The sequence below is a fragment of the Lissotriton helveticus genome, chromosome 6, assembly GCF_964261635.1.
Source record: "Lissotriton helveticus chromosome 6, aLisHel1.1, whole genome shotgun sequence".
NCBI classification, from domain to species: domain Eukaryota; kingdom Metazoa; phylum Chordata; class Amphibia; order Caudata; family Salamandridae; genus Lissotriton; species Lissotriton helveticus.
Window position 1 is genome coordinate 90,365,600 of NC_136067.1, and position 25,129 is coordinate 90,390,728.

General features: G+C 44.9%; 1 protein-coding gene across 1 annotated transcript in view; it reads right to left on the bottom strand.

Annotated features, from left to right (window-relative positions):
* The window catches only part of LOC144762269 (ATP-binding cassette sub-family C member 10-like), a 392,992-nt gene that overhangs the window by 59,032 nt on the left and 308,831 nt on the right, over positions 1 to 25,129 (bottom strand). Inside the window, exons 18-21 of the mRNA XM_078647410.1 lie at positions 14,334 to 14,587; positions 11,025 to 11,170; positions 10,574 to 10,671; positions 9,857 to 9,969 (exon numbers count right to left, since the gene is read on the bottom strand). Coding sequence (XP_078503536.1) covers positions 9,857 to 9,969; positions 10,574 to 10,671; positions 11,025 to 11,170; positions 14,334 to 14,587 — 611 coding nt within the window. The remainder of the gene's footprint in view (positions 1 to 9,856; positions 9,970 to 10,573; positions 10,672 to 11,024; positions 11,171 to 14,333; positions 14,588 to 25,129) is intronic.

Here is a 25,129-nt window from a genome sequence, read left to right on the forward strand (position 1 = left end):
TTATGTCAGCCTGACGAAAACGAACAATTTTTATTTCATAAAAATTACTCCTGTTTTTTCACGGATAAAGCACAAACTCTGCGCACATATGTTTCTGGCTGTAATCGTGCAAGGACAGAGCACCCTTCACAAGGATATGTAGCAGAGTGTGGCTTTAGGCCAGGGGATGCAAGGTATTGACTGAGTCAGAGGGTACGTAGAGCTTAGCTGACTGGTTATAAGAAGTGGCTTTACGTGAAGTAGAGATCCAGTGGACAGGAAGTGCCCGAGGGGTGCACGGAGGAGGTGATGGGCCCTGGGGGAAGAGGGTGGCGGGGGCAAATGAGTGCATTGGTTAGTAGAGCAAGACTGAGGGCTTGAAGAACACTTAAAGAGTTTACAGTGCATGGCCTAGTGAGCAGGGCGGTGCTGAAGGTCAGCTTGGTTGGCTTTAGACCGTGACAGGTTCAGTCAGGATGCTATTTTGAAATAATAAGATGGGTGGCTGCTTAATGCTAATACAGGTTCCTAGGAATCCAACTGTCTACAGACCTTTGGTGTACTAGAAAATCTCATTTTCTGACACGGAGTGCTGCACACCTCTGTGGCTTTGGGGTACATTGGAAAACCAGAATGGTGCATGCAAAAGTTACATGATCATCAAAAACACGGCAAAAGCAGGAAACAAGGCTGCTGAAAAGATAAAGTAAATGAAGAACACATCCAGAATACGGGAAAGAATGAGCTAAAGAAAATGCACTTCAAGGGGACAGTAGCACTCCAGACATTGACAAAGAAAGGACAAACCACATTTAAACAGGAGAAGAGAGCTCATTGAGAAATTGGCATGGGTAAAGCCAATAGGTCTTCCTATTCTTGAAAAAGGCAATTGTATTCCCATTGTCACGCCCTTCAAAATATGTAATCAGCACTCTTCAAATGCAGCCTGTATTAGCTCAGGCCATTACTAGGGATCCTTTATACATAACCTGTCCCTGTTTCACAGAACTGCCATCTGATGACAGGCCTATGATATATGCAGTCCAGTTGTGATGCAGGAAAAAAGTCAAAGGAAACCCCAGGTTTAAATTCATCCAATTCAATTACCTGCACCAAGCTCGTCTCCGAAGCGACTTAGTATCATGTAAAAGGGTTTGACTGACCTCTGCCCTAGCTACCAAACAGGGGAGAAGGACGTTTACCATATGGTGTGAGAATGACTTCAATTGGGGACCACTGGAAGGAGGTAGTGACTCGTCTCATAATTGACAGATGGGCGTCTTGCCTGTGATCCAGCTCACTGCCTCTTGGGGATAATGTTTAGGTCTAAGAATCTCCAAGTGACAAATAGATTTGTTGACCTTGCACTGGCAAGACAGCAACTAATTGGAAGGCACTACTGGTGCCACTGGTTGTCCGTTAGTGACTTGAGGAAGGATCCACTGCTGAGAAAAGCACACTCCGAACCCTACAGAAGCAGCGACACGGTAGAGTGCAACACGTGGGATACGATCTGGTTGGGAACGATTGACAAAATAGAAGACAGTCCAGGATGAGAGGACAGATGCCCCAATCTCCATGCTACTCTCCTATGGTTACATGTATGAACTGGCTGACTCGCTTCGGGTCTATAACTACAAGTTGACACCGCTTAGGGGCCTGGGAGAGATGGGTAGGGATGGCTTTTACAATCAAAGATGATCTTCTGTAGGTAGGTCACGTTGGTTGTGTGATTACATTTATTAGGAGATAATAGTCTCCATTATAGGTTACAGAAGTCATGTAACTGCCAAATCAATGCCCCACCAGGAGCTGCGTCTTGCTGCTCAGCCCGCGGTCTCCAACTGATCCTTCAAGTACACATAAACACACAGAGGCGGAGCAGCCGGTATCATGGCAACCAGGGAGAGAATGAATTATATCAAATAGAGGAGATAACACATTTCCCCCCTTAGAAATAATAAACATACATTTATGGGCATCTTTCAACCCTAATCGAGGAAATCAGCAACGGGTATCTCTACCCATACGCTTCTCAATTTAGGGCATGTTGAGAACAAATAAAAGGGTCTCTTTCAACTATACAACAGTAGGCAGAGGGAAACTACAACCCTCGCTCATCCTTACATTGGGCACTACATAAACTAAGAAAATTAGTCTCTTGCACCCCTCCAGCAAGAACTCTGGCAGTAGGCTAAGTGCATCTACAACCCTTGCAGTCCCTAAAATGACAGGACACTACATCAATTTATAACCACTCATCCCAATTTAAGTTACCTTCTCACTACAACAGTAAACAACCAGGGACACGCACGCACACACACACACACACACACACACCCACACACACACACACACGCACACACACACACACACACACACACACAAACATATATTATATACTTCATACGCAATTTCAAAAACTACAAATTACTCACAGCAACAGACATTATCAGTAAATTCAGCATAGCCTTACACAACTTGCCACCCCCTATATAAAAACTTTCTACTCACAATTTCATTTAAACTATAACAAATGATTGCCATCTCTTAAACTTGAACAAACGAATGGCAGCAACCCAACATGGCATAAAACCTAAACATAGCAGGTAATACAATGTTGTCAACTCTGGTGAGGAATATCTCACCAGTTCCTTCCAGGAGGCAGGCAAGAACTCCACGCTGCAGAAAATGAACTTTGCTGTGCTCTCATGTGACTTGAATGCTCCTTGAAATTAACCCGATGCCTCCGGTAGTGCCGCTCATCCTTCAAATGAGTGACATCATACTCGCATCATAATAAAAGGCTTGCTAGAGCACACCAGAGGAGTACATGTTCTGGCCTTCCTTTCCCAAATATTAAGCATGTAATCTTCATCAAGTTGCCATGACACCATCCACACTCTTTAAAGTGTTACGACTGTGACGTCACAGATTCGGCTTGAATCCCTGGACGGAGAGCACGGCAGCCTCTCGTCTCTTCTGAAATGCCGCACTTCGAAAGGGCTTGAAACGCTCCACCAATGCGGCCCATGGAAGCCTCGCTGGCCTGTTCAACTGGTGCAGCACTCTCTCGCGGCAGGCTTGCAGGTCTCCTGGAACGCCGCACTAAGTCCTCACACTCTTACTGACGGTACTCGCCCATGGCAGCCTCGCAACATCCCATGGCCGTATGAAATCTAATGCCGCAACAGAGTCATGTTCCGATAGTACATTATTTCAGTCTTTCCCGCCAAAGCATTACACTTGGCCGGCACACTCTACGCGCACATGTACACACACACCTGCACCTCCCTTGGCAACACGCTTCACAAACAGCCCTGATAATGTTAAAACAGCTGCCCTCCAATTGTTTAGCATGAGGTGGGGTTAAACACACCCCTATAAACATACTCACAGTGGTGGCATGCATGCAAAGAAACAATATCCTTGCCCATCGAGTGTTTTGCCTCCTATACTCACTGTCAGTACAATTTTACTTGCTGCACGATAGATAGCATACACTTTAAAATCACGCAGGTAAATGCCCTCTTGCCACCAGTTCATTCCCTTACGGCATGTACTACTACTGCCACACAATGAAATGCTGAATATGCCAAGTTCCCCTGTGTTGGCACACAGGTCCTGGAGAATCACAGACCCTTAAATAAGAGAGACAAGCCATGAACACTCTCTGCGTGGATATCAGACAACAAGCACAATCTAAAAACACGGCACAGTTGCTTCACAATTAAAAAAACAAAAACATTATTTATCAGGTGCTGGCTCGGTAGGACAGAGTCAGGCGACTTACCTGAACGGGTCCGCTGCTTCTGGTCTGGTCCTGGGCTGGCTGGGGTCCCGTGTTCTGCAGCTGCCTGAGCTCCCTCGGAGGCAAAGCCACAGCATGCCACAGAGATAAGAAGCAGACGCACGCATCCCGGTTAAATGGCCAATCACTGCATGGCTTCACTGTGTGAAGCCATGCAGTGATTCAGTGATTGCCCATTAACTTGTGGCTGAGGCAGTGTGTGTGCCACCCCCACGCGCGGCATCCAATGATGGATGCTGCGCGGTGGACCAGCCAATCCTGGCGCTGCATGCAGCGCCAGGATTGGCTAGGGGGGGCACATTTGCTTCTCGCCCTGTCGCCCCTTGTAAACTCGGGCTACGGCAGGCTGAGAAGTACCCCTGGGTCCTGCTGGGGAACTGTAGTGCGCATGCTTGGGAAAGTTGGATCCCAACTTGCACTTGCGCACTACGGTCTGTCTGCTGCAGCCTGAGTGTACTGTCACTCAAGCTGCAGCAGGCGCCACCCCCTGTGCATTCCGAAATCGCCGGGTGTGTCCCGTTGGCTGACTCGCAATCCTTACAATAAATTACTCTGTACAACACACTTGTACAGAGTAATTTATTGTAAGGATTGCAGCCGCGATGCGGGTCCATGTGGCTGGTGGGGCTACGCCCCTACGCCCCAATGGACGCACCGCGGCTGGCTGTAAGGAGATATCGTCCAAGCGTGCCAACAGGTCTGGGTGTTGGGAGAGGGGAGGAGGATGAGTGTGGAGACCTGAAGAGGAGGACGGGTGACTAAATGTGTTCGAGGAGGCTGAAGCGGTAATGGCGGATACACTGGGAGAGGGTGTGTCCCTGAATATGAGCGGTGTTCCAGGGAGCATGCACCAGGAAGTTGATTGGGTGTGGAGAGCTGTGGAGGATGATGGGTGCTGATGAGTGTTACCGGGGCTAGTGGCAATAATGCGAGAGTCATGATGGGGGGTTGGTCACTGAATGTTAGAGGTGTGTCAGGCAGTATTGATAAGGAGGTTGGAAGTGGTGATAGGGTTAGTGGTCGCAAAGTAAGGTTCAACAGTGATTCAAACCCTTCTTCAGCCTGCAGGGGCAAGGGAAGGGTGGTGAGAGAGGAGGGGTGTGAATCTGAGGGGGGAGTGGGAGCATTGAATTGGAGTGAACTTGGAGTGGTTAGCGTTGTATCTAGTCGCCCTGGGATTGAATAGTTGGCTACCATGCTTTTGATCTTCATAAAGAGTTTGTCGAACTGCTTTAGGTTTCGATTAGCAGCTTGAATGAGAATGATCCCGTTATTATAGATAGTAATGTTGAGATCTATTTTGTGGATCGTGGAGGGAGTGATGGCGAGACTAAAACCATTTTCCTCATCTGTGTGCACTGGAAAAATGAAATGAGTTTTAATCCATTGGGCTCTTTTAATCGTGAAGAAGATTAGATCAAACATGGTGTCACCATTGCACATACTGAAGTATGTATCTGATATAAGAATTTCCGTTTTTTTTTGTATTAGGTTATGTTTGAATTTTTTTGACGCATTCTTAGTGAGGTTAGGTGGATAGGTGATCTTAAAGGCACTGACTCCCACTTTAGATAGCGATCCTTCAGTTAGAATGCTGTTGTTAGCAGCCATGGTGAGAACTGAGCTGCCAGGGATGTACCTAGACGCTACAGTATTGACAAGGGGGCAATGAATGCAATAAAGTTTTCAGTGAATAAAATTCAATAAAAGTCGATAAAAGTAAAAAAACAGCCATCATAACAGCATTGACAAGGGGGGAATGGATGCAATAAAGTTTCCAGTAAATAACAATCAATAGAAGTCAATAAAAGTCCAAAACCAGCCATCATAACATACCGTGGGCAGAACCTTTCCATGATAGCCACCTTGTATAACCAGGTTTGCTCCTCTATTCCTAGGTGTTTTTTTTTGTCCTTTATCTATTTTTAGTGCATTGTCACTAGACCTATTGTAGTCCTATTTCTAGTTTTCGATCTTTTTGTAGTCCCTTTTCTAGTTTTAACCCTTTTTTTGTAGTCCTTTTTCCAAGTTCTAGACCTTTTTGTAGTCCTTTTTCAAGTTTTAGTGCTCCATAACAAGACCTTCACCCATGTCGGGTCTTGGTTTAGGGTAAGCTGCCATTTTGGTCGTCCACGCCAGGCTAGAGGGTAGCCTCCATTTTGGGAATCATTGTTTGGTTTTAGGGCTGGGAGTAATGGAAAGGTGAGTGCATCCGTGGCGTCTGCTTTAGATGAGCACAAAGAGTATATGGCAAATGTGATGGTTTAACTATGCCTTTGCCGCCGGCACTCCACCGAGAGGGGAGTTAAGTGTATGTCAAATGATAGGGAAGGGCTAAATTCCCTAATGCGGTCCCTTTAAGTGCATTTCCAGCCAGCCTCCACTCTCTGCGAGCGCTGTATCATATCCACAGCAGAGGCTCGCAGAGAGAAGCGTCTCTCTTGACACCCCCCCCCCTCTTGCGGGATCTTAGGCGCCCAGACCACATGGGCCGCTGACTGGGACTCACCGTACAGTGCACGGTGCGCTCCCAGCCTCGCCGCTCCGTAGGTCGGCCTGGGGGACCCGGCGAAGAGCATCCGGACCAGATCCGGCTCCACGGGAGTCCGATCAGATGTCACTTCCGCAGCTCGACCTGGCGGGGACCCCCATAAAGGTAGAGCCAGACCCCACCTCTAGGGCCATAGCTTCAAGGAGTCGCGGCACTACTGGGGATCGAGGCGAAGGACTCCGTATTCCAGACTCGGGTCGAGGACTCTAGCCGGTGCAAGCTTCCCGTCATCGGCTGTCCGTGTTGAGGCTTATAGGGTTTCTAGGAGTCGCGGCACTGCTGGGAGCTCGAAGCAGGACTCGGGACTCCAGACTCCAGCGAGGGACTCCGGACAGTGTAGGCTTCCCGTCGTCGGTTGTCCGTGATGAGGCAATACCATCTACTAGCAAATCGGATGATGGAGGTAAGTGTGGCGCAGGGCGGTGAACGAAGGGGTTACACGGGGATAATGGCCAAAATTAATGATCCCCCAACCCGGAGCTCACTAGGGGAGCTCCTGTCCAGCGGCCATCTTGATAATAATAGGGCGTCAACGCATGCAGGAGGCATACATATGAAGGCTGATGTCATATCCAAAGCTGACAGAATCGACATGGAGTTTCCAGATCCAGTCTGGACCTGGGGAAATTCATAAGGTGAGGAACCTCCGGTTAGAAGTCCATCAGAATTAAGCGTCTTACAGTGCAGGCATTTATAACGCAGGTAAGTATTATTTTTTAAATTACAATTTATATTTCATTTTAAAAAAAAGAAGAGTTTAAAGGTTAAGGGATGGCGTTTTTAGGATTCAAGGATGGGTATAGGTAGAGAGATGTACAGGGTATTAGGGTTCAGTGATGTATAGACGTAAAAGGAGATAAGAGTTTTTAGGGGATAAGGGTTTTTTAGGGTTTAAAGATGGGTAGAGGTAAAGGGAGGTAAGCGGTGTTTAGGGTTCAGTGGTAGGCAGAGGTAAAGAGACGTAAGGTTTTTTTAAGGTTTAGTCATGGGTGAATGTAAGGGAGGTAAGGGTTTTTAGGATTCAGGGTTGTGTAAAGGTAAAGAAGGCAGGAGGTTTTTGTAAGTGTTCAGGGAGGTAGGGCTATATATATATAACGTATGTATATATATTATATATATATCCGGCAGACAACAAAAGTTAAAGGAAGGTTATAGTTAGATGAAAATGTCAGTTAAAACATACAGTGTTAAATGAACAAAACCTCCGAAAAATCACTAGTTCTAGTTATCGCAAGTAACTATAACTCATTCCCTTAAGTAACTAAAACTCACATCCCCGTCATGCACAGTTTTGTCATCAACGATGGCATTTCAGATGTTGCAGTCATGTTATCAATGATATCATAGACCATATCATGAGTAATGGAATATAGGAGGTAATCAGCAGGGCATGGCGAGGGCGCAAGTATATTTTACCTGACATTTTCACCCAACTATAACTTTCTTTTAACCTCCAAGATTTTCAGTAAATTTCTAAGGTTATTAAAAAAAATGACTAGTAAGATACTATTACAATTCCTACCTATAAGGGCACTTTAACCTTTGTTTTTTTCAGTAAATTACTATGGGTTAATTAACATAAAGTAAGTTGTCTATTGCTGTGCGTGGCATTGAGTAGGGCACTGCGCCCCAACCCCTTGCGGGCACCCTAACGCCGCAGCGCACAGCCTTTGAGAGTGCATAGCATGGGGTTGGGCGCAGGTCTCTGCGCCCAACCCCCCCATGGGAATGCACCGCTCAGTATGTGATGTAACAATATAGGGTGTCATTTTAAGTAGAGCAGGCCTACTGACTTAGTCATAAGGGCAGTACATCAAAATATAAAAAGTGGGACTATTGGGTGTATCAAGGGCTCAGAACATAAACATATATAAAGACCTATTATCTTAACATCCCTAATAACTATAATCAAATGTACATTTTATAAATTCACCTATTGCAATGTTTAATAAAAGTGATCTTAATAAAATATTTTTAATAAACCCTTACTATAAAAAAAATCATTGTGTCTTGGAATCTTTTTTTAAACTTTCAGGCCAGAAAATAAAGCTCTATACCCAACCACAAGGGGTCCATGCACTCCACCTGAACAGCATACAGCTCCAGCTTGGAGTGTTTTAACTCCTTGCATGCTGGTGACGAACCCTCGCCGTCACGCTCCGCGGTGCTCGTGTGCGGATGACGGCTGGGGTTCGTCACGGCCTCGCCCTGTTCGTTTGTTTACCGCACAGCGGCGGAAACGGGCCAGCATCGAAGGGGTTAAAGATATATCGTAAATTTGCTGGGGGGCTCGTGCACTCCCTGCAGCCCTCAACAACAGTAAACAAAATATATGGCGGTGCCTCTTCCCTTTCAATACGCACAACCAGGAAGAAACCAGGAAGAAAAAATATAATTTGCAAAAGCCCTATGGCAATATGGGGCACTCCTTGTAGGAGCAGTGAATAAGAAACGAGCAGCTCCTGCCGCACATTTCTTCTTTTTTTTTTTTTTCAAAGGGGGTGCTTCGGTGCCCACCCGTGGCACCCACAACTTATCCAAATATGGAGGACGAAGGGGAGCCCCAAGGCTCCTGCACCCATGCTGGCTACCCAGACAGCACCCATTGTGGGTGGAGGCCCAAGCTGACTATTTTTTTTAAGTGGGTGCGCCTTTGCCCTACTGGGTTATCCATGGCAGCCTAAATGATTCAGGGCTGTGGGGGAAGGTCCATTGTAGATTCGGCAGAAGCCAGCACTTTTACTTTGTTGCTACACAGGCTAGAGCAGCATTTTTATGGTGTTCCCCCACACAACAGAAAATTATAGGTATGAGTACATGTAAACTTAATACTGAATATATACATATTGCATAAACATGCATACAATGTTTATGTACACACACATGAATAAATAAAAAGTAGTTATAATGTGTAAAGAATTGTAAACCATTGAATTGCAAACGACAACAAATTGTAAAAAAATGTGGCAAATTATTGCGTAGCAAACGTCATCTATTATAATTGATATCCAGCCAAATCACACACAGTGCACCTTCTAGCACCCACACTGCACTGCACAACACTCAAACTGTACTCTACAGCAATCACATTGATCACAATGCCCTCACACTGCACCCCACAACACCAACACTGCACTAGACAGTACTCAAACTATAGCACTAAGAATTCTCTGTAAAATACCCACACTGTGCCCCAAGGCATTCACACCTTCTTCATATCATGCTTAATTGTACCTTCACTATATTACACAGCACCTGCATAGTACTCTACAGCACTCAAATTGCACTCCACAGTGCACCGCACCACACCCACATTGTACAACATAGCACTCACTGCACTATACAGTGCTCCAAACAGTACATTTTACTCTTGTGGTCTGCCTGTCACTAAGACTATGCCCCTAACTACTCCTAGTCATGCTTTACTTTCCTTGCTAAATTATGGGTCCCCGGCATACAATTTACCACTCCCAATATGGTGACTATGAAGCATTTCGTTGAGGGTATTCTGGTACCTGTGAGCAATTGTAAGCACAGTTTTATCAGCAAATCGTTCTCGAATTGTCTGCTGCAGCACCTGGTCGGTCTTCTGGTCCACGCTTGCTGTGGCTTCATCGATGCAAAGAACCTGCACCAAAGGACGAGAGAATGAGTGGAGTAGGGTAGCTGTACTTTTCTTTCAATCTTATGGAGGGGGGTTTCCAGTGGGATTTAACAGTTCTGTCTGTTATCCGATCTGGGTGAATACCAAAGGTAGTGGATTTGAGAGGTGTGGCGTTTCCCGATCCACTGATATATTATGAGCATATACAATGGCAACAGTATACAACTGCTCACTAACGTTCTCTGCTCATCACCTTCTCCCACTGATCTAAGAAGTCTCACTTCTAGGAGCTAGATAATGTTGATTTTGTAGGAGCTCAGCCACAGCTCAATACAAGACTGGAACTTTTTTACCCAGGGTTTAATTACCTGTTCTTCTACCTTGGTAGCATATCTGTCTTTGACTGACAGTCCCATTTTAAGTGTTTCTTTAGATTACAACAATAATTGGCTCTCTCAGCTGGATTCAGAGAACCTGAAAATTGGATGTTCCTTAATAACATTTTTTACTTGTGTTTTGATGTATGGAGCTTCTATCTATACACGTGGTGAAGGCTCATTTTTCTCTTTTAGGCCACTTTTCCTGAAGGCATACTTAGTCTCTTCATCATGCATCTGGTGTACCGTACCTTGGCATCCGTCAGGAGAGCTCTTGCCAGGCACAGAAGCTGTCTCTGTCCCACCGAGAAGTTCTTCCCTTGTTCTCCTACTTCAGAATTGAGTCCACCTGCATGGAGACAAAAAAATATGCGAAGGCAGATGTCAGACTAGCCAGGACAAGCAAGCCGTGCTTTAGAGACCCCTAATTTGTCAACTTTTATCCCCCATTTATTTCAATCATGTTGTATTTCTTTATTGAGCATGGGCTCTTGAAAGACTCCTAGTTTGGAGTTTCTCTCTTGTGTGATGCTTTCAGACAGTAATAAGATCCACTGTAGAGAGCTTTGGCTTGATGTTAATATCTGATGACTAGTCAACAACAGAATTAAGCCCTAAGTGATGTACAACTGAATATACAATATAGTAATGACTATTTCTTACAGATTACTTTGGATTGCGAATGACCTGAACTACACTCACCCATGCGAGTTACCACCTCTTTCAGGTGGCACTGCTCCAGGACTTGGTACAGCAAAGCATCCACGTGACTGCCCTTTGGGTCTAGGTTCTCCCGGATCGTTCCACTAAAGAGAAAGGGGTCCTGGGGAATAATGGCCAGCTTGGACCTGTGCAAAAAAAGTGAGAAACATGACTGAACTTCAAAGCTTGCTTTGACAGGAAAGATATGACATTATGTTAATCAGTTGTGAGTCCATGAGCAACTAAAATAGGATGGAAAAATTGAGGAGAGTAAGGGAAGAGACTAAGACTTTCAACCTTCCCCCCTTTATAAACAGTTCATGTCTGAGTTGCCAGGCCAAACAAATGTGCAAGTTCTGGGAATCTGATGAATACTGTACTTTTATTGTCCTTTGACATTCATGCAGGGCACCTGGCTAGGTAGTTCCACCTTTGTCATTTAGTACATGAAAACTGGACAGTGACTGAGCTATCTTGTCTTGTCTCATTTCCTATCCTGAGAGGAAATCCATGTCTTGGGCTGTAGAGTGCTCAATTCTGGTCTATAAGACTACATGGATATTTGTTGGCACTGGTCATCTTAAGCAGAGGTTTGGCACTTGTGGAAGGAAGGTTACAAGCTTTTTTTTTATGGAGATCAGCGACTGAATAAGGAGCCTCAAGTCTGAGGTACCTGGATGGCGAAACTTTATTGGCACTGAGGCCATTAGAAGGACCTCCTGTTACAGCAAGGTAGGCTCTTGTCAGTCCTAAAATTAGCCAGACTATCTGCAGAGGCTGGTTGAAGAGGCACTGTAGTCCAACGTAAAGGAACTGCAGCAGAGGAGACAGGCATTCCTAGCCACTCCTTCTGAGAAAAGGATCCCTTTGAGTTGGAAAAGCCACCTAAAGGTTTTGGGCAGAACTGCTTAGGAAAACGTTGTACATCTGTGATTCTGTTAACGCCATCACGTAGGGCGGACAAATATACTGATTTGAAGGCAGCTAAATGCCTACTCAGAATATTAGCTATATGTGTTTTAGAATATTTACTATGGGAAACATTCTTATTTGGCTGAGAAACTGGAGATTTCTAAGCTGTTCAGCTGCTAACTCATTCTGTAGTTGAACACAAAGTGTCCATAAACAGAAGAACATCACAAATCCTTGAGTCGGGTGACAAGTGTTTGGGCCCTCAGTTTTCATATCTGTCTGTCCCGGGAGCCTATATCTACATCTACTATGAACCTTTTTGTACTCTTCTGCCTCTAATAATTGGGAGGCCTAGTCCAAGTCAACCTGCTAATATGTGCTATTAAATGGGCACAAATAATAGTTCCCAATTCATGTAGACAGACACCCATGCAGATCACTATTTTAGATTTAAGTAGACTAGAGAAGGGATGTTCATCTCTGTCGATGTACCTTGACTTTCATAGTGCTGGACTTGCAGGCACTTGCCACAATGAACTGGCTAGTGTAGCCTTTTGCCTCTTAAAGCATATTTTAAGTATTTCCTGGCACCTAAATGCAGTGCTACTGGAAGGTATGTGCATATTTATCTGAAAATCCGGAATCCCAAATCTTATTTTTAAAGAACATTTAACAAGTTTTTGCCCAACCTCTTGACTGGGACAGGGATGAATAATTCTATCAAAATGTTTAGCAGCCTACCAGAGAACATTCTAGCTGAAATTGTCACACACAGGCTAGATCCTTTAAGTGTGACACCCTAAGTGGGCTGGGTATACCTGACTGATGAGCCCTAATAAGTGTGAAACGGGTCTTGGTTGCTTGTATTCCTGTTCAGGGAGGACCTGGCCGGGCGATTTGCGTTCAACTGCTTCTATTGGAGCAGGGTCAAGACTGATTTGCATATGGCTAGGCCCAAAATGAGGTGGCATGGTGTGCAAAATACCAATGCTCTAGTGTGCTGCCTGAGTCATCACTAGGGTCTGAGATTGATTAAAACATTCTGTCCATCACTTTTTTGTATACTTTGGCCAGATCCTGTCAGTATGTCCCATCTCACTACTGTTGAGAACTTAGGACCAGATGTACTGGTCACAAAAAACTGGTTCCACTTTGCAACCAGTATTTCTGCAACGTGTGTGGTTTTGGCGCACTAATAGGTCAGTTTGTAAATTACCGATTCCTCGTGGAATACAATTTGACCAACTGCATGAATATTATTGAAGTAGGAAGAAAATTGCGACGCACTAGGAATCGCAGCCATATAATTTTCTGGAAAGTAAAATAAAATATGTTTAAAAGAAATATGAAAAGTGTAAGTTTAATTTTTTAGACATAGACAGTGGTCCATTGGACCACTCCCTACTCATAAAAATGTTTTCATCAACATTCACATAGGGGAGGTGATCCATTTGTGACCCTTCCCATTTGCGAATGGCTCACCAGCTCCATTGAGGAGGTGGTCAAATATTAATGTTCTGCAACCGGAATTCGGTTGCAAAACATTAAAACATACCAATCCAATTTGGTACTTGGAAGGGACGGCATAAGCAAACCAGTAAATCGGTATTTGGTCGAAAACATATTTCCCCAAAACAATTCAGTTTTGTATATAAGAAAATGCCTTTTTGGGGTTGCAAACCGGCCAATTCTGAGAATCAGGCCCTTTGTGGCCATTAAAGGTTTTGTATGGCTGTCCCTTAGATGCCATCTGATGTACTGTACCTGACAATGGAATAACAGAAGAGGTAGACTCAATTGTCTACTGAAATAAAAAGAATCTAGTAATTTTTTTAAAAGTGTATCTGCAGAATGGTCTACTGAAAAGAAAAAAGCAAGCCTAAATGTGGTTCTCAGGCTGACTAGAAAAAGGGAGGATTCTTTTAATAAACCTAACAGAACCACTTGTTTTTGGCTAGCCTTTACCTTTCCATGCTTCTAAACAGTCTTGGGCAACAAGGCCACCAACTGTTGTTGTGAAAGGATTGGCAAAATCCATTATTGGGGTCACCCACATAGACCTTTTCTGAATAACTGATGACAGAAAATAAGAACTGCTGAAACAGCCTTCTGTTTCAGTAATTAATCAGCCAATTAGAATATGTCTCAGTGGTTAAACTATTCTGATTAGTTCTGATTAAATAAATAAACTATTCGGATTACTTCTGATCAAATAAATAATGTATGGGGCATTACACACTCAGGGAGAAGATCACCATAGGTCTATTACTACAGTATCTTTACATACACACTACAATTACTCCAATACAACATAATATGTAGAAAATAATTATAGCAAAACTTTTTTCTAGAAATATACAACTATGTAATAGGTCAACGTATTTCAGTCTATCGTACCTCAGTGCCTCCAGTCCAACCAACCGGATATTGATATTGTCGATAAGAATTTGCCCTTCTTCCAGCTCCATCATGCGGAACAGGGCCATGAAGATGGTTGATTTGCCGGATCCAGTCCGTCCCACGATGCCCACCTTCTCTCTCGGTGAAATAGTGAAGTCCACCCCATCAAGAGCATTAGGGAGTCCCGGGCGATATGATAAAAGTGCATTCTGGAATTCCACCTGCCCCTGAGTTGGCCAATTGGAAGCAACCTGTCAAAAAAAAAGAAAGAATATAATGTTGTCAGAGCCAACCTTACATACAGCCATATTCCTTTGCAGTTATTTCACTAATATGGTGTTTGAGTTCTTGAAAAGATTTATCCTGCCAGTCATGTTATTTTTCTGATTAAATGAAATTGGTCTAGCATAAAGAACAAGGATCTTCTATTCTATTAAGGATATGGAGGTGAAGATTCTGCACACTCTTCCTTGCTTTATTTTAACAGGAGTCATATTAAACACAGCAAACAGAGAATCAAAGAACTACAATGACCATGAAGCTTTGAGAAAGAAAAACTACATTCCCCATTATCAACCCAATCCAACAGTGACACTTTTTTGTCTTCGTTCTACATTTACTCGGTTCTGAATCAAAATAAAGACAATCTAGTTTCATGGAAGGGCAGGGTTGTAATGATTTGTGGATTTCAGGACATATTACTTGTGGTAGTCATTGTGCCACTGAATGTATTGTATCTCACTGCTTCCAGTCCAACTAATCTAGTCCCCACTCGCCAGAGGGTTCTCCCCCTTCTCCACTAACCGTGAAGGTAGGCAGTAGCAATCGCAGGTATAACTAGGGAAGCCACTCCACAATGCGGTCATATGTATCCTAGCAGCCAACTTTAGATTTTGAAACAATACAAATGGCATCATTTAAGAATTTGAAAAGATGGTGAAGGCATAAATATTTAGACACTTTTTTGATGGAGATTTGTCTCAATTATTCAAGTAACATGTGACAATACATTAGCCAGTAGGAGTGGATGTCCTGAAAAAGTTTAATCTAGAACACATTTCTGGAAAGATACACATGTTGGTGGCACAGCGTATTTTAGAGATTTGTTTCAGTAGAATTCAAACCTATTCAACTTGGAAGATGGGTACTGTGATTATTTGTGATAAACTATGTAGGACAGGTCTGATACGTAGTAGATCAAATCTGCAGAAAATAATGGTTTGTGATTAGACTTATTTATGTTTACTCTTAAATGGTTCATTCAGGATCTGAACATTGAGCAGCCCTATATCCCTCTCTAGTGTGCACTCATGGAGAAGAACCTTTTTTGTTGAAATATTATCATTACTTTGTAATTTTATATCCTCGAATTTGGGCAACTGGCAAAGTCATAGGTTGTTTTATTATAAAAACAGAATAGGACAAAGGGGGCAATCACCACACAGAAGCAGGGACCAGATCTTGCAGGCCAGAGGGTACATAGTTGGCTCTGGAAGAGGATGGGTCACTGATTTCCATTCTGAAAAGGGGAAATATGGATTTTCTCAGTTAGCAGCTAGAGGGTACGACAATGAACATGACATCCAAGTGCAAAGGGCACAACAATTAATGAGTATCGATGTTTCTCCAACAATCTTTTTGTCGTGAACACTGTGAAAGTGCTAAGTCAGTTACTCTGTTTTTATTATGCGCTTGCTGTCAGCTTTTCGTTATTTTTAATAGAAAGTCTGAAGTTCTGCATCATGGGAAACTTCCTTAAAGTTATAAACACTAAAATATTCTCCGCCCCAGTTTGAGAACCCCGGAACATCTTTTCACATAGCTTCCTTCCATGGAAAGCAGTAGAGCCTCTGCCTATGTGTGTAACGATTGGAGCATGCAATGGTAGCCTTTCAGATTCCAGGTATTTCCCTGAATGTGCATATAAAGCTGTAGAATATTAGAAGGGCTGCAATGCCATAACTAAAATGAAAATCCATTTAATTACAAAGTTTACATGAAGGTAAAAACTAGTCAGATCGTTCTATATTTCAGGTAAAGGGAAAATAAGAGAAGCTCTTTACAGAACTTGGCCGGCACCCTTTCTCACAATGCTTTGTACTGGCAGTTTGTTTCCCAGAGCCACTTCCTTTTTCTAGCTAACGAGAGAAGAATCTCTAAACAACTGTGAGGAATTAGAGCTGCAATACAAACTATTTTACGGTTTACTATATCTTACATCAAATATGCAAGTTTAAATCTAATTCTGATAAGAATTGTAATCAGAATGCCTCCACTTTTTTCAATCTGCTCTTCTGGTGGGAGAAAAAAGGCAATTGCAGATGCTCGTAAGCTTTGTGAAGTCGGTCTCCCTCCAACACATTGTGTAAAGGACTGTGGCATTTGCCAACAAATTTAAAAAGGAACGGTGATCATACTTAGAGACATGATGGAAAACATTGAAGCAGAAGAAGAGGAGAAGAAAAGAAGACGGCTAGAACACAACAACCCCAGCTCCGCTCCCACCAAAACAACCCGGGGGAAAAATCTGGTGAAAAAGATAGATGTCACCACTAGTCTCTATGTCATAGAAAATCGACATTTGTGTTGTTTACTTCAAGAGCCTGACATGTTCCTCCAATCACCACCATCATTCAACATCATCAAAACACTTGAGGTCAGTGTCGAATAAACCTTCACTGTTGAAATCGGAGCATCAACGGTGTACACCATCAATGACGAACACCCAAGCAACAGTGGTGTCCTTCTCGATGGTGGCATGCCCACTGACTGTGATACGTTCATTCTTGATGGCGACCACATTACCAAACCCATTGAAAAAGCAAAGACCATCGTCAAACACTTCACCGTTGAGGTCAAAGAGACAAAAAACATAGTGTCTCCACTGTTGTCTCCTACAGTCTGGTCATCAGTATCCTCTACTCACCTCAAACTCAACCCAGACAAGACCGAGCTGGTTTTGACCGGAGGTGGTTGCAGTCCATGGTCCCCCTCCTTTTGGCCCCCTTCCCTGGGTGTTCCACCACTCCCTGTGCCCAAAGTAAAAACCCTGGGGATTCTTCTCAACTCCCAACTCACTGTCCATTCACAAGTTAGTTCCGTGGTTTCCTCTTGTTTATTTTCCCTTAGAATAATTAGGAAAGTCTCCCGTTTTTTTTCTTCCCCTGCTCTGAAAGTAATTGTACTGGCCATGGTATTGTCTCGTATAGACTATGGCAACATAGTCTACAATGGGGCCCCTGCCTACGCGATCCATCGTTTGCAACTGGTGCAGAACCAGGCAGCTCGCCTGATCCACGGCTTGCCCAAATACCATCGGGTCACCCCATTGCTCAAAACACTGCACTGGCTCCCAATAAAAGAGCGCGCCCTCTTTAAACTTGGCTGCCTCACTTATCAGGCCAGATCGGGCACTGCTCCCGGTTTCATCTGTTCTGCCATTAAGCCTTATCACCCTGGCAGAGAACTTCGCTCCGCCTATTCGGCCCTTCTTGCCATCCCCCGTTTTAAAAAACAGAAAGCGGGCGGATCGAGCTTTGCTGTATTGGCTCCCACCTTTTGGAACTCCCTCCCTGTTACTCTGCGCACTTCCCCGTCGTATCTGTTGTTTCGGAAGAATCTCAAAACCTTCCTCTTCAGGCAAGCCTACCTGACCTAGATCCCTTCTGTTGTTGCCGCCCATTGTCCACCACTAGCGCCATGAAACCGCCTGGTAAACGCGCGCTGTATAAATGTTTTTAAATTCAATTCAAATTCTAAGTCTCTGCACTCCTAATTGGACAGACAATCCTCATCAAGAAAGAGTGGAGACTAATGCTCCTTCATTCCATTCAAGAGTGGCTACATCTCCAGATCCAGCTCCTGTGCATAATCGTCTTATCAAACCAATCATACCTTTGGAGGGTCCCATCCAAACTCCTTTAAGAACTCCAGAGTTTTCTTCTGCAAGAAAATTCTCAAAGGTAACTTCAAAGTTACCAATATGAAAGGAAAGTGGAATCCCCCTTTGCAGGAATCTATTAAGAGCAAACCCATCCCTCTTCAAATTCTCTGGCAAGAAGCCGTAGAAGATCATACACAAGATCTCGATCCCCTGATGCTTAACACAGATGTATCTCACACATCTTACACACCTACATCTCCTCCCCAGTCTCCAACAAGGGCATCACCACTAGAAAACACATACACTTCAAGATGTCCTTGCGAGAGGAGCCAGTAAGTGCAACATCCTACTAGATGCCTCACACATCAGTCTCTGTTATGCTTGAAACTCTATAACTGAGAGCTACTTTATTACACCTAGTACCAGGTCTTCTAGAACATTTTTAACTACAGTTACGGTCAAAGCAGTGACAGCTCCCCCTTAAACAAAATACAAGCCTCCTCAACAGGATCCATATTTTTGAAGAGTAATCTGAAACTAGATTTAGTCATTGTTGCAGCAGTCCGGAGCAAACTTGCTTCTGCACCAGAAACATCAGCCCTACCTAAATGGTAAAGCAAACTAAAGGATTCCACTGGTAGGAAGATGTGTTCCAACTTAACAATTGCCAGCATAACTGAGCTACTCAGAAAATATCACCAGGAAATTTGTGAAGGTATCCAGTCTTTACTATCTGATTTGCATACATATTTGCAACAGGAATATACAGAAATGATGAAAGAGGGATCCTTAGTTTCAAATCAATTTATACGTCGTCTGTGGATTTGGCTGAATTGGGTGCTACAGGATACTGCCATGGTATCACAATAAGACACAATTCAGACTATTGACTATAAAGCTTGATGTGAAATTGAAGTTAGCAAATCTGTCTTTTTCTGGATCTTCCTTCTTCAGTTAACACATGCTGAAGAAATGTTGTTCATGGAAAATTAGGTGGAGGCATTAAAAACTGTTGGGTTAAAAGAACAAAATACTTTTTTCAAAAGCAATAGAGACCCAGGAAAATAAGAAATTTCCATCTGAGGGTTCTAAACCCAAGATGGTTGTACTTTTCGATTTGGATAACTGAAGTGGCATTGGGTCCTAGCCAGAAGTATCTTTATGATTGCCATACACATTCCAGGATCTCTTAGTCAAAAAGCATATTTCCTCAGATATTAGGAAAACACGAATGGGTCTTCAACTATGAAGTTTTAGAATTGGTCTTCAAATAATGGGGTAAACCATCAACAGACTTGTTCACCACAGCAAAAAACAAAAAAAATATGAGAATTCCTGTACCGAGACTTCGTGTCCAGTACTCCAGAGCAGAACACAAGCGGCAATGCCCTTTTGATACAATGATTCATAAAGGGGGTGGTGATGGACAGAGTATCTGAATTAAGCAGAACACTCCTACCCAGTCAAAAGATCAGGGCTTGATCCATCACCGTTTTTTAGCTCACTGCACCATCCCAGTTCAGAACCTGGCTACATGCAAATTAGTCTGTCCCTGGCCCAGTGCATCATGGGAACAGGGCAGACCAAACTACCAAGCCAATTCTTTACTGGAAAGGAAACAAGCTTCCGGGGACTGGTTTCTGGCATTACAGCCGTCTTCGGCCCAGCTTGCTTGAATCCTGATGGTGCAGTGAGCAAGGGACTCACATCTGAGCATACCCTTCCACGCTTGTGGTGGCGAAAACGATTCATAAAGGGGGTGGTGATGGACAGAGTATCTGAATTAAGCAGAACACTCCTACCCAGTCAAAAGATCAGGGCTTGATCCATCACCGTTTTTTAGCTCACTGCACCATCCCAGTTCAGAACCTGGCTACATGCAAATTAGTCTGTCCCTGGCCCAGTGCATCATGGGAACAGGGCAGACCAAACTACCAAGCCAATTCTTTACTGGAAAGGAAACAAGCTTCCGGGGACCGGTTTCTGGCATTACAGCCGTCTTCGGCCCGGCTTGCTTGAATCCTGATGGTGCAGTGAGCAAGGGACTCACATCTGAGCATACCCTTCCACGCTTGTGGTGGCCAAAACGATTCATAAAGGGGGTGGTGATGGACAGAGTATCTGAATTAAGCAGAACACTCCTACCCAGTCAAAAGATCAGGGCTTGATCCATCACCGTTTTGTAGCTCACTGCACCATCCCAGTTCAGAACCTGGCTACATGCAAATTAGTCTGTCCCTGGCCCAGTGCATCATAGGAACAGGGCAGACCAAACTACCCAAGCCAATTCTTTACTGGAAAGGAAACAAGCTTCCGGGGACCGGTTTCTGGCATTACAGCCGTCTTCGGCCCGGCTGGCTTGAATCCTGATGGTGCAGTGAGCAAGGGACTCACATCTGAGCATACCCTTCCACGCTTGTGGTGGCCAAAACGATTCATAAAGGGGGTGGTGATGGACAGAGTATCTGAATTAAGCAGAACACTCCTACCCAGTCAAAAGATCAGGGCTTGATCCATCACCGTTTTTTAGCTCACTGCACCATCCCAGTTCAGAACCTGGCTACATGCAAATTAGTCTGTCCCTGGCCCAGTGCATCATGGGAACAGGGCAGACCAAACTACCAAGCCAATTCTTTACTGGAAAGGAAACAAGCTTCCGGGGACCGGTTTCTGGCATTACAGCCGTCTTCGGCCCGGCTTGCTTGAATCCTGATGGTGCAGTGAGCAAGGGACTCACATCTGAGCATACCTCAGATACTCTGTCCATCACCACCCCCTTTTTGAAATTATTTTGGCCACCATGAGTGTGGAAGGGTATGCTCAGACATGAGTCCCTTGCTCATTGCACCATCAGGATTCAAGCAAGCTGGGCCGAAGACGGCTGTAATGCCAGAAACCGGTCCCCGGAAGCATGTTTCCTTTCCAGTGAAGAATTGGCTTGGTAGTTTGGTCTGCCCTGTTCCCATGATGCACTGGGCCAGGGACAGACTAATTTTCATATAGCCAGGTTCTGAACTGGGATGGTGCAGTGAGCTAAAAAACGGTGATGGATCAAGCCCTGATCTGTTGACTGGGTAGGAGTGTTCTGATTAACTCAGATACTCTGTCCATCACCACCCCCTTTTTGAAATTCTTTTGATACAATGGTCAGCCCCCTGTGTCTATGCCTTTTCTTCGATTCCACTGATATCATCAGTGATTGTAAAGCTGCCCAGATCACGCACAAAGCTGATATTAATAGCAGCCGATTGGCTGAGAAGGTGGTGGTGCTCATATCTCCTGGAGTTATTGCTCACTCAACACAGGAGACTGCCTGCAGATGGGACCTTTTCATCAAACTTCCGGCCCACCACCACGGATTCTACAGTCTTTGAATTAGGCAGCACTTGTGTTGACGGCTCTAGAGGCGGTATCTGCTATGTCCAGAGCGCAACAAATGGAGGTGTTACTAATTATTTTTTCCTCCTGTATGAGGTTATTGTCCCTGTTTTTATATTTGTCGGGAAGGTGCTGCAATAGGGTCTCTAGTTCATCGTAATGTGCCCTATCGTACCTGGCTAACAGAGCTTGAGTGTTGGCGATACGCCATATGTTAGCTGCTTGTGACGCTGTTCTTTTGCCAGAGGCGTCCAAGAGTTTGGACTCTTTATCGGGGGTGGAGCGTCCCCTGATATCTGAGAGATGGCCCTTTTCCTAGCATTGGAGACTACTAGGGAATCTAAAGGTACAGGGCCCTTAATGTATGCTGGGTCCGCAGGGGCAGCTTAGTACTTTTTATCGATCCTGGGGTTAGTAACTCTAGCCCTCACAGGATCTTTAACCACTTCAGGTGCATGCTTGATGACCCCTTTTGCATTGGAAAACTAGAGGTGGACCTTTGTGAGGTATCAAAAGTGTCCATTAGGAAATCCTCTTCCACAGGGTCTGTGTGTAAGTCAACCCCGTGGTTTTGGGCAGCTCTGTGGAGTAGCGGATTAAAACCTGTTGTGTCCTCAGGAGGGGAAGGCCTAGAGGGGTAGATGTCCTCCTGTGGAACATTAGGAACATCTGGCATGTTGTAATCGTCCCAGGGATCAGGGGAAGAAGGTGGACTAGGATCCCCTAGGGGCTCCTCATCTGCACCCCCCCCTCTGTGTCATTAGAGGTGTCATCATCGTCCAGTAGTGGAGGCGATGGTGTAGGTGAATGGTGTGGTGATGGAGGATGAGGTGGAGGATGTGGTGGAGAAGGGACCCTGAGGGGAGATGTGGCAATGTCCCTCTTTTTAGATAGTGAAGCCGGTGCAGGCGTATCCAATGGTCCCTTCTTTGATGGAGGCTGGTCTTTCGGCGCCCACTTTTTCGGTTCGGTAGACTTATGCAGCACCGACTCCGGAACGGTTTTGTGGTCGTTTGGTTTGGAACTGTGATGTTTTACAGTCTCTGTGGTTGTCTGTGGAACCAGTTGTTTTTTCGGTTCCGAGGCTTTTTTCGGCTCCGAAGGGTGTGAATCCGAACTTTTAGAGAGCTGCTTTTTGCTCAGCTTCGAGTGCTTTTTCGGAGTCGATGGGTCGGTGCTTGTAGATTTCGACGCCGAGTGCTTGGATGTGGAGTCAGCGATCGGCACGGAGGAGAAGGGCGGTTTCTTTTTCAGTGCAGGTGACCGAGTTTCGGTACCGATGATCGACTGACTCGAGCTGCCTGAAGGTTTAATAGGCTTCTTTGCAGAGTCCGAGGGCGGGGCATGAGATGCAGTCTCTCGGTGTGCACCTGGGCTCGAAGGTGAAGGAGTGACCGAAGCCTTTTTGGATGGTGTTTGGAGGGGGTCAGGGTCGACGTCTTTACTTACGACCCGCTGCGCAGGAGTGAGTTCTTCGACATCGGAGTCCTCGGCTTCGGAGGTGCTGATGAGGAGTTCTTTGAGCTCGAAGATCCCAAATGGTTCTTGGAGCAGAAAGAGGCACAAACTTCACAGTCTCTGGCCTGGTGCTCCAGTGAAAGGCAGAGGTTACACACCTCATGCAGATTGGTGGGGGGAAACTTCGACCCACATTGAGGACACTTCTTGAATGGAGTCCTTTCCATGAGCCAGATGCCAAGGCCCGAAGGCTCTCGTCGACTATCAGAATCGAGGGTGAAGGATAGCGCGTCGAAAGTGGAATCGGTGACGGTTCCAAACTGGAGGGCGAGAAACACATCCGAGCCCGATGGGGGAAAAAATACAATCTGTAGATGGAGCCGATGCCCATGTGCACTATAGTCCAAAGGAGGAGTCACCTATCTTGTGACTTCCAAAGACTTTATCAAGACAAAAACAACTGTAAACATCTAGGCCCAACACCATATGCCATCTATGCATGTGTGGGATCTGGGATAAAGTCATGAGAGCCAAGACAGTGGTGCACATATTGTGCGTAAGCGCATAAATAAAACAGATAAAGGTCGGGCATGCTGAAACCCTCGTTATTATAGTCCACAGTGAGTGTCTCCCAGTTTACACGAGCTTGCTTGCCCCCCCAAGTTAACCGGAGGAGCAGAGAGTGCACTGTTTAAAAAAATTGTTGGGTTAGTGGTATCGGAATGTTGCTAAAAAGATATAAAAATTGAGGCAGCACGACCATTTTGATGAGCGGTAGACGGTCGGCCAGTGATAGCGGAAGCTTCACCCATCTGTCCACCTGTTGTTCCAATTTCGTATACGCTGTGCCATAGTTCTCGCGGATAACTGTGTCAGGATCCCTATGTACCCACACCCCCTAATACTTTACAGGGTCCGCCGAACACACAAGTGGAAATTCAAGCTTATGAGGAAGAGTGCTCTCTGTTAGTGGCACCACCACTGATTTGGCCCCAGTTAATATTTAGACCTGAGAACAGCCCAAACCGAATGAGTTCCCGTAGAAATGGTGCCATGACAGTATGCGGCTCTCGTATAAAAAGCAGCATGTCATCCGCGTAAAATCAGAGGCTGCATGCTGCGAAGCTTTGCCCGATTTGCTGTGCTCAAAAGTGAGGCGCGGTTGGCCGTGCTCTGTTTTCCCCATGTTTGGACCACTGGACTGAGGCGCACAAGAATGATGGGTATGTTATGGGCAAAGATCCGCCTGCTGCACAATGCCGAATGATCCTGCGTACAGATAAGAGCTCAGGGTAAAATCACAACGTGACTGAGAGTGTCGCACATTCTGTCTTCGCCGTTGTGTCATCACAGCAAGGTGAAATGATGAGCAATGGTAGGAGAGTGAGGCAACAAAGGTATCGCAGAGGTGTGCACTAGAATTGAACCTATTGGGTTGCCTGCGGGTTCTGCAGTGAATCGCGATCCGCAGTGTGGGCCTGTGGTGGGCAACAACTGCCACCAGCGTTGTGGAAGGTGCACAGGTCTACACAAGTACAGCGTCTCCGCTTCGGACCAAACTCTCAAGTTGCAGGAAGGTCCACACCCAATATTGAGATGGGCGATAATAGGTTCCTATGAGCGTTATGGGGTTGTGTGTGTCTCGCGCCCCAGCACAGCGTTGTTGCAGGGTTTCTGTACTCACACAGAACTGTGCACAGAGGAGTGGAACCTCGGCAAATTAGGGTGTCCCAAAACTTACCTTAGCAACCAACTCACCCCTTACCGAGCTAGCTACAGTGTCTCATTGGACATATCAAACTCCCAATGTTTAGACAAACCAGAACATGAACTTACAGTACCTCAGGGTACGTGGGACTCATGAACACTCTTTCGTTATATTATCATTACAAACCAGAACATGGAGTAAAGAAGACACATGTGCATTTGAAATGTTTATTTACTAATGCCGTCTTCTCAGGCGCAGTATCTTAGATAATACAAGTATACTTATTATCAGTATCAAAATTATCAGCATAGTTACTAAGACATAAAAAGCGAATGGTGACAGCATGTTAACATGCTGTAATGAATA